The sequence below is a fragment of the Corvus kubaryi genome, unplaced genomic scaffold (assembly GCF_017639235.1).
Source record: "Corvus kubaryi isolate FWS band 111438036 unplaced genomic scaffold, C.kubaryi_AGA036_p1.0 37396, whole genome shotgun sequence".
Classification (NCBI taxonomy): Eukaryota; Metazoa; Chordata; class Aves; order Passeriformes; family Corvidae; genus Corvus; species Corvus kubaryi.
Genome location: NW_024581135.1, coordinates 8839079 through 8852280, shown reverse-complemented (window position 1 = coordinate 8852280; position 13202 = coordinate 8839079). Strand labels below are relative to the sequence as shown.

Sequence of the window (13202 nt, the reverse complement as noted above, 5' to 3'; positions counted from 1 at the left end):
TCCAAGCACAGCTGATGAACGTACTGGAGACTAAAAATCAAACCGAGATGCTCTAGGGGACCCTGCTGGAGCAGGGAGGCTGGACTAGATGACCTCCAGTGCACCCTTCCAACCTTAACCATGCTGTGATTCTGGAAAAATACAGTCCAGGCAGGATACCTCCCTAGCTAGCATGCCCTATATCAACATTTCCTTATTCTCATCCACAAGCAATGGCTTGTGTACAAGTGTCCAATTAAAGTTAGTAACTACATCTAAACGGCTCATTAACAAGAAGTGATGTTCATTACCCTGCTTTTAAGAGATGTTAAACTGCCTGAGACAAGCCAACGACCTCTCCTGTTGGAAAGAGAACACCAGGTGCTAATTAACTTGAGATTACATAAACTAATTCAGTGGTGTAGCTGGGAAGCTATTTTCCTGACATTTAACTAAACCTGCTAATACAGTGAGCTCTGAGAAAAATACAGAAATACATTTGTACTCCGACACCACTTCTTGCAGGCCAGACAATCAGAGCTTGAAGAAAAGAGCAAGGATGCTTCAGACATGGGGGTGCAGTGTGGGAACAGGAAGGTGAAGGACACAGGAAAGAGCTCTTTAGCTGGTAAGGAACACATGAAACAGCAGGAAATCATTGAAGAGCCTACAAGGTTATCTCAAATTCCCACGGACCAGCACAGCTGACTGCCCCTCTTGTTCTGCAAGACAAGAAAGCAGTGCTGGCTTCCTGGGCTGGTGCAGACACACTGGAGGGAAAAGGAGAGGGGAGCGTGTGGTGGCCTCACAATTCCCTTGGTCAGAGCTTGGCAAAGCACCAAGCAGTCATTTCTTCATCAGTTTAGCTGGGTAAACACACGGAATGATGCCTGGGAGATTATGTAAAACTCTACTCATCCCCTTAAATCTGCACCCCAATATCTAAATATAAAAAGACTGAATTACAGTTCTTATTTCAAATCAATTTATTTAACAAACTTCAGGAATATTGCTTAACACTTCCACATGCTTCAGAAAATGAACAGTGACCCACTTCTGCACAGGTTACTCTATAGAAGGATATCTCCAAGACAATCAACTCTGTTTTGTAATATTTAGCTGTCAAAATGCGTCTTTTCCCAGCAAAATTAAGTTGAGCAGAACTATACAAAACCGGTTGGAAAAAAAGTTACTCTATTTTCCCCAGAGGATTCCCTACCCCCAACAAAAGGCCTCTTCTTCAGCTAGCAGAGGGCATCCTAAAATACAATTGCACCACGTCTAGGGTGAACTCAATGGCCAATTGTCCAGTCTCTCTCTAACCCAAGTGGGAGGCACCAGCCTGGAACCCAGTCTGGCTATGGCTGCCTTCCAAGGAAAGGCATGGAGGCACAGCCTCCCACTAGCATGAGGGAATGTCACACAGAAGTGAATTCCAAGTCTGGATGTCACCGAAGCATCACTCTGAGGTTACACTAATGTTTCTAGACAAGCCATAGACACCCTTACGTGTAGGGGAACTGTCCTGCCTGGCATGGGCAACACAACTGAATCACTGGTTAGATAAGGTAGTCCTGGTGCAACAGCTTGGGACTAGACCTCACAGGGTCTCTCTGGCCTAAATGGCTCTGCTAAAGCAAACAGCACTAGCTCACACAAACATCTTCAAGTTCAGCCCACCAGTATGTCTTCAACAGTGCAGTTCAGCAAATCAAAAGCACCTTATCAAACAGACAGTCACAGCGCAGTTTTCCAGAAACAAGTTAAAGGCACAAGTCCTTGTCCTTGAGAGTGGGCCAAGAGACCCCAACAAAGCCCCAGACATTACAAGAGCTTCAGGAGCTGTCTGGGTAGCACAGCTCTGCATCATCTTGACAGAAAGATGTGCAGATTTGTGTGCAAAAGTACAACTGGCACTGTCCAGAGTAAGCCAAGTCTGAACCTGCATTGCAAACTAGGCTTAGGAATGTTGTCTTTAAGAAGTTACAGAAATCCAAGAAGGAATGGAGACTGTCCTCCTGAAGGCAAGCAAGTCCACAGGAGCACATTCATCAAAGTGTGGCACATTCAGCACAGGCACGGCTTAAGATTCTTAGCTTTCAAAGACAAAGCTGTTTACTCATGGCTCACCTACACAGGCTTTTTGGCCTCTGTGCTATGATGCATTTGTTTCAGGTGAAAAATTATGTCAAACTTGTTGTACAGGAAAATAAAACCTTGCTCAACAGACAAGGTACAGGAATGAAACACACAAACATTTGTTCTAAAACAGATATAAGCAGCTTTACCAGTGGATACAAAGCAAACAGTAAACCAGAAACCCTGAAATACTCTGAAGACATTTTTAACTGTGGGCAACTGAGTGCTGTGTGTTGGACAGGGAGAACACATGTAGGGCAATCTACTCTACAAATGAGGTCTTCTCTCCTTTTACGTAAGACACCATGGAGAACTTCAAAGCTGTAGCAATTTTAGAGATCTTGACTCAGACATTGGCAGAAGGAAGACGAGCCTTAGTATGATAATTTTGGCCAGGTCTCTCAACATTTCTACCAGTGGTGACAGATTAGAGCTGCACCCATCAGCCCCTCCTTAGGCAATCACAGGCTGCTTCTCCTCCCAGGCTCACTGTTAGTCAGGGGAAAAAAAGGACCTGGTCTGGTCAGGAGGATCTAGGGCTTTCTCCTCCCATAAGAAATGCTCCAGGAGACTCTCAGCTACAGGATAAGCAGATTTCCCACTGCCCCAGTGGAAACCGTGGTAATGAAAACACATCCCAGAAGCCATGGTGGTCTCTGCATGGTCTGCTCAGCCACAACACCCCATGAAAGCTCCACAGAGCTTGTCCCTCTTGCCCCAAAGAAACAAAGAAAAAAAAACCTAAGAGCAATGCCCTGTTACCGTAAACTTTGCAAGGGCTGGGAGAGAGCCAGTTTGGTTGACCAGCTGGTATGTGTCCTTCAAGGGTGCCAGGAGAGTGGTGACACTGGGGAGAGGCCACAAGCACAGGGACATGCATGGCTGCCTGAGGAAAGCATCACATCCCTTCCCCGTACACCTGCATCACCCAGCACCTACCCCTGGCCCCAGGACAGCACCTCTGTCTGAAGTGTCCCCAAAAAAAGCTGACCGAGGCAAGGACAGATAAAGGGCAGGTGCCAGAAGGAAACAAAACCTGTGACCAGATCAAGTTCTGCGTGCCTTCTCTTTTGAAAGAAAAATGGTGAAATAAGATCCAGTGAAGATTTTCAGTACTCCACACCAGTGAGTGTGACCAGGCAGAATTCATCCATCCCCAAGCCAGAACAAACCCATGAGACACTCCAAAGTTGTATCACACTCTTCACAGGCTCTGGAATATGGGGAAAAGCACAGCAACACCAAACCCACAGCAGTACAGGTGTTGTGCAAGCCTCAGAACAACACGTGGGATAGATTGCAGTCTTCCAAACCTTTGCAGGTTTAACGGGACACCCTCTGCTTTAATCCACTCCTCCAGAAAACCACACTGCAGGAGCAGCCAGTCCCAGTCTCTGCTTGGCTGGTGTTGCACAGCCCTCCATGCTGACCAGTGGGTGGGTATGTCTTCTACAGGCATCAAGACTGACTCATGCTTCCCCTCCTTGCACACAAATTAAGACAGGGCATCCTTTTCAAACTTCATTAGGCTCTCTTTTTTCCAGTCTAATTGGCAAAGCTGATTACACAAAGGCAGAGATACATCCTTTGTGCCTAGATTTTGCCTCTCCCGTTCCTGAGGTGTGTGAGGCTGTTGATGTGAAGTCCACTGATCCCGTTAAGGAAGAAGAGAAATGCAGCAATGAACTCACACCAGTATGTCAGCGTGAAACCTGTGAAGGTGAGGTGATCCTTCACGAGTATGGAGAAGCTCAGAACACCAGTGGCCGACAGCAAAAAAGAGACGAGAATGAGAACGGAACCCATTGCCCATTTCCGCCTTGCATTGGCATCATCACAGACTTGGGACACCATCAGCAGCTCCAGGCCAAATATGGCAACCACAACAGCAAAGGACACCATGCTCCTGATGGGAATCACCCCCACGCTCAGCCCCTCCACCTGGGCCAGGCTGAGGTTGGTGACACACTTCAGGACGCTGTCGTTGCTAACGGTGCAGAAGTGCCACAGTCCAAAGAGCTTCCCCCTCGCAAAGAGCCAGCGGCCATCGCAGATGGAGATGGACGACAAGACCACAGCTATCGCCACACACAGGATGATCAGGCTCCTGATGAGCGTCTCAAAGAAGGATTTCTGTGGTCTCCGGTGCACCAGCAGCTGCTGTGCCCGAAAGGAGAGCATGAGGGAAAAAGAAAACAAGAGTTAACAGCGCTACTTCAGGGTGAGATGAATCCAGGGGGACAAAGCTGTGGGATTCAGTATTTGAAAATATTTACTTGTGCACATCAAACCCCTTCTCGCAGGGGAAGGCTGTACACAGGAGAAAGGAAGGGTGGGTGAAGCTCTCCCGGGTCCCTGGCTGCATAAACAATGCTCCCACGTCAAGGCCCGGGACCGGCATCACAAAAGCTCTCGGCTGAACCAGGTCCCTGCCCTACGGTCTTGCGGCACAGCCTCCTGCTCTGGCAGGGCTGGAGGAAGCCACCGGCCCCTGGGAGGATGGAGGCCGGTGGCTGGGACGGGGGAGGCGGCAGCCGTGGGCAGAGTGGGCTCCTAGTTCCCAGTACTGCCCCCCGGGCTGCAGCCAGCCGGTCTCTCCTCGGCCGGCAGCAGCAGCGGCCCGGACCCGAGTCCTCACCCCGGGGTCGCACGGCTCAGTTGCCCAGGGGCTTGGTGGGGGGGGGAGGGGATCTTCGGCTCCAGCCCCCGCGGACCCGCGTGGGCGACGCACCTCCCCTCCTCACTGAAACCCTCCAAGGGACCCGAGATGTAATGCAAAGTCGAGCCAAGCGCTCGCAGCCCCCTCGGAGAGCCACGTGCGGCCGGGAGCGGGGAGCGGCCGCCGGTCGGAGAAGGCGGGAAGAGGGGATCCGGCCGGCTGCGCCCCGCTGCTCAGGGAAGGGTCGGAGCTGCTCCGGGAGGGGTGGGAGTGACCCCGGCCGCGCAGGGACGGGCTGAGGGCGCAGCCCCGCGGCGGGAGGGAGCGGCGGACGTACCTGCGCCCCGATGGCCGTCATGCTGCCGGCGGCGCCGAGAGACGCGGGCGGGCTGCGGCGGCCGCTCTTTATCTCCCCGGAGGGCGGAGGGCAGTCCCCCCGCCCGCCACGCCCGCGGGGCCGGGGCGCCCTCCGGGCCCCCCCGCGGCTGAGTCAGCAGCGCGGCCCGACGGGCGGAGCCGGGCCGGATTGGGTCGGGCCGAGCCGAGTGGGGTTGCTTCCCCACAGCCTGGTACAGCGCGGGGGGTAGCGCTGCCCTGGGCCGGTGGCACAGACTCGCCCAAGTCCGCTCTGGAGCACGGCCGCCGGGCAGGAGGTGTCCTGGGCGGTGGCGATGCCTCTTGCTGCGCTGCAGCCTCGCCCCGTCCCGTGTCCCCGCGTGTCACCGGCTGCGGGAGGGCTCGGAGTGTGTTCCTGCCGCCAGGAACAGTTTGTGGTGCAGCGCCGGTGCCAAGCACTCGTGGACGGGGAGGCAGCCCCAGCCCTGCCCGCTCGCCCGGGACACCGCAGGAGCCTCCGGGAGCGGCTCTGGGGCTGCGGTGATGGGCTGCGGTGAGACCCAGCCCCGGGGATGCCGGTGCGTACAGGAGCAGCCCATCCTGCCCTCGCCGCCCGGTGCCCGCCGTGTCTGCGCCTGTTTGTGTCCCCGAAGCAGCTCGGCACCGGCTCCGGTGCAGCGATGGCCTCGCACCTTGGGCTGTGTGCGCGCTGTTCTCTGTTACCAGACTGCTCTGCCTTACCTCTCTGTACCTGTACTGTCAGCAAAAACCTCTCTGCTCATAAAGTTTTACGCCTTTGCTCTTTTTTTCACTCATGTTTTGCTATCCTCTAAGGAATTACTGATTACTCTTTTTTTTTTTTTTTTTTGGTCTGAAACAGCTTTTAAAAAACCCAAGAAAGTTGGGTGTTGCTGTGTCATCAGAAACTCTTGTTTTAGTGCCAAATTCTGATTTTGACTCCAGCACAGAGTCTGCAGTCCAGTGGACAGACCCACAGGTCGTTGTTCTCAGCCTCCCTCATATGCACAGGGGTCAGAATTTGGTCATTCCCTTTCTAGACTAAAGGAGTTGGAAGGATCTCCTTCTCCAGTATGGGGTGGTAGAAGTTATTGTAACTTTACCCTTCTTCCACCTTCCATTTCTGAACTAATCATCTGTCCATACAGATTGTCCCATTATTTTAATCTCGATGCAATTTCATAAGGGCTTTCTGTGTTTCCTTTAAAACACCATTCATGTCTGCTATGATTTATCTGGGGGTGTTTTCTGTAACACTATTTCTAGTAAGAGTGAGTGCTATGAACAACGTTTACTTTAGTTTTCATACTTTTAATTTTAATGATAAATACTGACCTTTTTCTTCCTGCAGAATCTTTTGTTTAAATGTTTCTCTACAAAGCTGTATACAGTGTTAGATTATATTTCTATCAGACACCAAATTGAGATTTTCTGCTTTTGCAACCCACAGCAAATCTTTGCAAGGTCTGTTGTTCAAACTTATTTTTGTGGGTTTGTGGTTTGCAACATATTTTATTTCTGAATGTGCTACAAAACTAGCAAACTTGATGCTTGCCACATCCATTTCATCTTAGGTTCACCAGTTGATAGAAGAGCTTTATGAACATCCTGAGCTCTTTATTCCACAGGTTAAACAGCATTTCTGCATTGCATTGTGCAGACTGATTGCATGCATTTGCTGTTATACCCTTCCACTTCAAAGTTCCAAATTCAACTATATATATCTATTTTTGGCTCAAAAAGCATAAGCAGGTCTTGTTGTCTCATTTGTTGCATGAGCTGAATAAATGCTGCTTACATATAACCATGCTGAGCAAATGCAGACTTGAACAAAATACACCAACACTTATCTGGCAAAAACCTCACTAACTTATACTTCCTCTAACATTGGCTCAATCCTGCAAAGCATTAGGCAATTTGGCCCACAATTAGCAAAATCATTAAGCATAGATCTGCATTTAAAACATCTGAGTCATCCTAATGATTTCAGCAATTAAAAATCCTAATTTTTAACGGTGAGGAGCATTCTGCTGAGCAAGACAATTTTTTTTCCTGTAAAAGCCCATGGTAAGGCTCACATGAGTAAACACACACATAAAAAGCCTTGATGAATGAGGAAATTGAACTGGTTACTTTGGAAACCACAACTGCTCCCCTGTCATACCTGTATTCTTTAGTAAATATATAGTTATGAGCCAAGCCTGTTCTTTGAGGAAAAAGGGTGGTTGGGGATGGTACTTTTTCTGCAAATGAGAAATAGTTTTAATGTTTTGTATTTAGTGTCCCCAGATATAAATGAGAATGAAACTTGACCTGGAATTATAATCAGCATTGAATAGGCACTTTCAGAGTCACTTTTGTGAAGTCACCCCAGAGAGGATGATTGTAACAAGTGAGTGCTTCATTTCTGCACTTGTTTGGCTGGAGATACCTTCTGGTAAAGCTGTCTGGCTTTAGAAAGCCTGTGAGAACTCTGCACCTTTTTCAAATGTAATGAGTTTATCTTCATTGTCTCATTACAAAACAAGCCAAACATATTATCTGACTTTAAAAGAAAAAAAAAGTGGGAAAATGCCTCTATACTGTTTTTGAAAATCATATGTGAAAACAGTATTTTACAATAAAAAGAGCCCAGTGCCTTAAAAGAAAAAAAAATTTGTCTGAAAAATACATTACCTATGTAATAACAACACAGTAAATTACCTTTAAAGCACTTTAGAAGTATTTTTGGTTCAGTTGTGTTAATGTAGAGTTCTTGGTATATTGCCAGTTTCATTATTTTGTTTAGAAAGTCCCTTTTCTCTATTGTTTAAGTAGGCATTTCACATCCTATCCCTGGAGAGAAAGTTTTCGGGGAAATGTGTTCATAAATAATGGAAATTACCAGAGACTGTTGTACAACACAGAAATAGGTTCATCTGGTTCATTTAAAACCATGAGAAGTTTGACACTGAAGAATCTGTTCCAGCTTTTCTCCTGCAGAAGCTTGGAGAAGGTTCAGGACCGAAATCTGAGAGTCACCAGGGGCTTAGGGAACAGTTGCCCAATGAAGTGAAATCACTTAGAGGTGAAGCAGAACACGAGTGACTGAGGCACCACCAGTCCACGTTCATCTAATCTTGAAGCCAGTTACTTCTGTACATCCATTTTTCTGTTTAATAAAATTCTTTCTGATCACATCTTTAATTCTTGGCATAACAACTCACCTGGCAAGGCATTTAAACCCTCAGTTTTGTTAGATCCCTAGTTCAAGATACCTCTCCAGGCAGAAGTTGACCTGATCTTTGAGACAAATAGATCTTGAGTATCTTGCAGACTGAGACTTTGGCAGGTGTCCAAGATCTGTATGGGGGAAAAAAAATGTTGCTATTTTTTTGTATCTTCTCAAAGCAGTGAGCATGTAGAAAATGTTATGAGGAAGAAGGAAGAGGCTAGGTGTCTCCTGTCACTGTTCTTTTGCCTTCTCTTTTTCCTGGTAGTAGACTGAAAATTCAGGTTGAAGAAGCTGCATTCAGCTCAGGCTGGGTTCAGCCTAGTGGGGCCAAAACAGAGCTTCTGGAATGGGGCAAAAAGTCAGCAAGCTGCTGGCAAGCTGCTGAAGCCCAGCAGCTTCTGGGAACACAGGCAGTCATCCTAGGTGAATCGTGCCCCAGGCAGCAGCATATGTACCAAAAAGGGGTTTGTGTTGTGCCAAGGCCCACACAGCTCAGACCAGCCCCTTATCACAACTACTTTACCTCACGATTTTCCTCCCATCACTGCAAGTTATTGCAGCCAAGTGGACAAACTCATCCTGGCATGTAAAAGCACGTAAAGAGGAGAAAGCTTCTGGGCCAGATGGTTTCACTTTGCCGCCTGCCTGGACACCTCTTCTGTGCCACAGGAAGGCAGACTGGCCACCAGACAGGGGCTACCACGTGTCCCTGCAGCCCCAGGCTCTCCCACTCACTGCTGGATGTGCATGGGAGGCCTGGGCTGCTGCACATGGTGATAATACCCAGTAATACCCACCACCGGGGTCTAGGTCCTATTGTCCACCCACATCAAACATTACTTGCTAAGGGACTCCGAGCTGGGTTAGAAACATGCTGATATTATGGGATCCATTACAGTGATTTTAGCCCCCACCTCAGTTAAGTCTAAGAAGAAGAGAGATATTAAGCAGGATAGGCTTAAAGGAATACGTATTGTATCCCAGCAAAAATTGCTTTCACTTCTCATCAGTTTTTGGACCTACCTCAGCATCACATTGCAGAGATCCAGCACTGGGTGCTCACTCATTATGCTTCAGATTCAGCCTTTTTCAGAGATCACTGGCTTAAGATATGCCTCAAAATATTTGCATCTGACCATTCTGACAAATCTGCTTTGAAATACACACTCAATACAAAAACCCCCCCAAACTTCAGGCCTTTTAGCACTACTAGAAAAACTTAGCTCCATATTTTAATACTATGTAAGTTGGGGGAAATCATTCAGTTTCTCAGCTGTCACATACAGATTTCTTCTCTCAGTAAAAACTCAGATCAATGGATTTAAAAATACCAAGTATGTTAAGCTGGGGAGTCCATCTCTCAAATTCAGAACTTACTCAGAGGAGCAGTATTTGTTAGGAGATGACATACCATTACCTCAGCCTTCTGGGGAACACAATACAAGTTGGTGCCTTGCACATTTTGATGGAGACAAATAAGGTGTCTACCTGGCTGTGTTGGCCAAGTAATTTAATTGTTTTTCTGCCCAGGGTGGGGAAAGAAAGCGTGTGGTGATGCTTCTTTTGATGTAGCTTATAACTGTATGTGTACAGGGAATAACTGGGAAAGAAAGTTAAAAGATCACTGCAGACAAGCACCATGTGAATTCCCTAAAGATAACACAACTAAGCTGTGTTTAACTTTCACAGATACCCTGGTTCTAGAAGAAATACAAGGTCATTCTATAAATGATGAAGACACATCTAAAATGGATTGATGTTATTTGTACTTTAAGTGAGCAGCTGAAGATTGGTTAATTCACAGATCAGAAGGTACTTCATAGACTTGTGGGTAGGAGAAAAAAACATAGATTCTATTTTTGTTCTATTAACTTTTACCCTTCTGAGTTTATTACTGTGAATGCACTCAAATGTCTTGCATCAGTGTAGTACCAACTTGTCTTATTTCTACACAGCTTTGACAATTTGGAAGACTGTGTAACCCATTTCTGGGGTGACTGCTCTTGGTATTTAGAAAACTGTCCCAACCAAAATACACTTTCTTTTTTGTCTCCCCAATTTATGATCAATCTTACAAGATGGCTTAGATGGCCAGTCACCCCCAAGTGGTGTTGCCCAATACTGTTTGCCCTGAACACTCAGTCAGAAGAGCAAATATTTTGAACAGCAAATGCAATTGTCATTTATTTTTAGCAGTATCATCAGGGTCAAATAAGTTCAAACGTTAAAATGCTTGCATCATGAAACAAATACACTCTAGATGAATACTGAAGAATTTTGGGTCAGTTGCACACTGCAGTCAGCCTTAGAGCGCTTTTTAATCAAACTGAAAAATTTACTTCACGGGGTTGAAAAATCTGTTATGGATCTTAAGCAACACACCAATACTGAATTGTTAAATCTGTGCTAGGAGTGTTGCACCTCCACATGTTTGTTAATAGCAAACAAAACCTGTCAGAAAGAGATTTCCAAGGAAAACATCATCCCCTTTCTTATCTCTACCTGCAGCGGGTGCCAACCAGCTCTGTGCTGCTCTGTGCAAGAGCTAATCATGGAAGCACGATAGAAGGAACACCGTCTTATCACACACAGGAGTTAGCATTTGTTATTGCCATATCCAAAGTCCAGGTTCCGTCCTGCACACTGCAAGCTCAGCAGAGCAGAGCTGAGTGCGTGTGTGCCAGCTGGCCTCTGACCTCCTGCGTGTTGGGCTGGCTTCAGTGCACGTCTCTCCTCCTTCCCAAGCACTGCGAGGATCAGGATGTTGCTGGCCTTTCTTTGATCTAACAAAGAGGAAATAACAGCAACTCCCTGAGTGGGTGTCAGAACAATCCCCTGTTTTGCAGCAGTGCCCAGGCATCAAAAACATCTGATCCTCCACCTTACTGCAGGCAGAGCAATGGCTCTACAATTATATTTTGGTTTGAGGCTTGCTGCTTCTGTTTCCGATCTCAAGGCTGTATATGATAACGGTTGTCTCTTTTTACCACCTTATTAGTTTAATAAAAGCAATTCCCTCTACCTACAAATCTGTTTGTAGATGCTCTTAAACCACCACTGCCCAAGTGTTATTTATGCAGCCCAGGTGCCTCACACACCTGTGAGCACTAGGCAGTCACTAGGTCAGCAGTATTTTCAGGCAGCCCAGCATCCTATACATTTACAGACATTCATCCTGCTGCTGGACAACCACAGCAGCCCCTCAACTCAGCTCCATCTGTTTCAACTCTTCCCTGCAGTGGTAACACTCACAGTTACTACCTGTCCAGCCAAATTTTGTGTTGCTGCTTCTTGTCACAAACACTGTACGCAGTGACCACCATTACCTTTGCTTCTGCCTTTTGTAGTCAATTACTGCAGAGCTTTTATTTCCACATCTTTAATTTCTCAGCTTGCTCCTGAGACACAGTTGATTGCCAAAGGGCAAGCTAAATAGTAAGACCAGTGATGTTACTTTCTTAAGGATGGTGAAGCTGCAAGCAGAAAGGTGTTACTACAGTAAAAATAAAGTATCCCAATAAAGACATACAAGGTAGAGTTCTCAATCACTTGTATTACTTGGCAAATGGCATTATTTGTAAGCCTGGCCAAGAGCAAACTGTCTCCGGGATAAGCACTTTGTACAGAGTGATGTCTTCCTAATGCCAGATATATGAGAAAGGAGAGCAGCACTGTAACAATTAATTGTCACAGGGGAAACAAAGCCAAGTGAGGACTGGGATATAGAACTTACTATTCCCAGCCATCCTTTAGACCCAACTCCACGGCAGTCAAAAATTCTGACTACACCTGTTTTGACAGAAAACATGCTGGCAAAGCACAGTGTGCTCACAGTGGTTCCAGCAAACAAGAGCAATGTGGGAACATTTGCTGGTATGTTTTGATAAAGGTTGGCAGAATCCTTCAAGGATAACCAAAAATACAGCTGCCAAGATGGAGCTGTATCACAAAGATGTGGAATTTAGGGCTAGAGAGGAGGAAAAAGCATTTATGTTGAACATCTGCTCTTACCCCTCTCTTGCAAAGTGAATTTAATTAAGACATTCTCGAGTAACAGAACATACAAGGGCAGGCAGAAAAAGCCAAATGCTTATTTTGCTTACCCAGAACAAGGAGGAACAAGAATAAATAGCCTTTTTTTGTTGTTCTTTATCCTAACACATTTTAAAGGACAAAAAGCAACTCTAATAGCATTCCCCACTAAAAGTAGCAAAGGTGGAAGTTTTAATTTTTGAAAGCATGTGAAGTAATCTCTAAATCTACTACTCACCATGTATAATTAGCTACAAAACTGTATTTACCTAGACAGACAAGTAATGGTAGTTTTCATCCCTATGTAGTTCTATAAATCAATAAAAAATCTTATCTGAAGAGTGCTTGAAGCCCTCACCTATTCAGATGCTAACCAGTACAGCAGGAATTATAATGCCTTATTCCTGTAAAAGGTTGGGATTTCATTCTCAAATGCTCTATGCTGGAATAGTTGAATGTCCAATTTTAAAAGCAAAATTCCCTTTCCATCATCAGCAGCTCTAAGAGACTATACCAGGCAGACCAAAACAATTAAAAGCCTACTAGAGATGGTCACAAGTGTGTGTTTTGTAATCAAACTTTTGCTGATGATCACTGCAAGTCTTTCTCTTTGAGCAGCCTTGCCAATGTTCAGCCAGTCTATACAGGATTCACCCCTCACTGCAGCCTAGTACATAGCAACACCAAGTTGATTCTTTTGCTTTTACAGCATCAAGACAATCAACTCCACTGCCTGTGGAACCTTTCCTTTCCCAGGGAAGGTTTTGTGTTCAGTATTTGCCTTTTCTCCAGAAGCCCAACACTGTTGTTGGGAAATAACATGTT

The 13202-nt window shown here is 46.3% G+C and overlaps 1 protein-coding gene across 1 annotated transcript; it reads right to left on the bottom strand.

The window, feature by feature from the left end:
* Window positions 1-950: 950 nt before the first annotated feature.
* TMEM37 (transmembrane protein 37) lies at window positions 951-5214 on the bottom strand. The gene is made up of 2 exons (XM_042041264.1): window positions 5115-5214; window positions 951-4284 (listed from the first exon to the last, which is right to left on the bottom strand). The coding sequence occupies exons 1-2, from the start codon at window positions 5133-5135 to the stop codon at window positions 3712-3714; spliced, it is 594 nt and encodes a 197-aa protein (XP_041897198.1). The 5' UTR covers window positions 5136-5214; the 3' UTR covers window positions 951-3711.
* Between the last annotated feature and the right edge of the window lie 7988 nt (window positions 5215-13202).

Excerpts from the sequence above, each read along its gene's own strand:
- TMEM37 (XM_042041264.1), bottom strand. The coding sequence starts at position 5,135 with ATGACGGCCATCGGGGCGCAG. Across the intron at positions 4,285-5,114 it reads TGACGGCCATCGGGGCGCAG|GCACAGCAGCTGCTGGTGCA; the intron begins GTACGTCCGCCG and ends CTCTCCTTTCGG.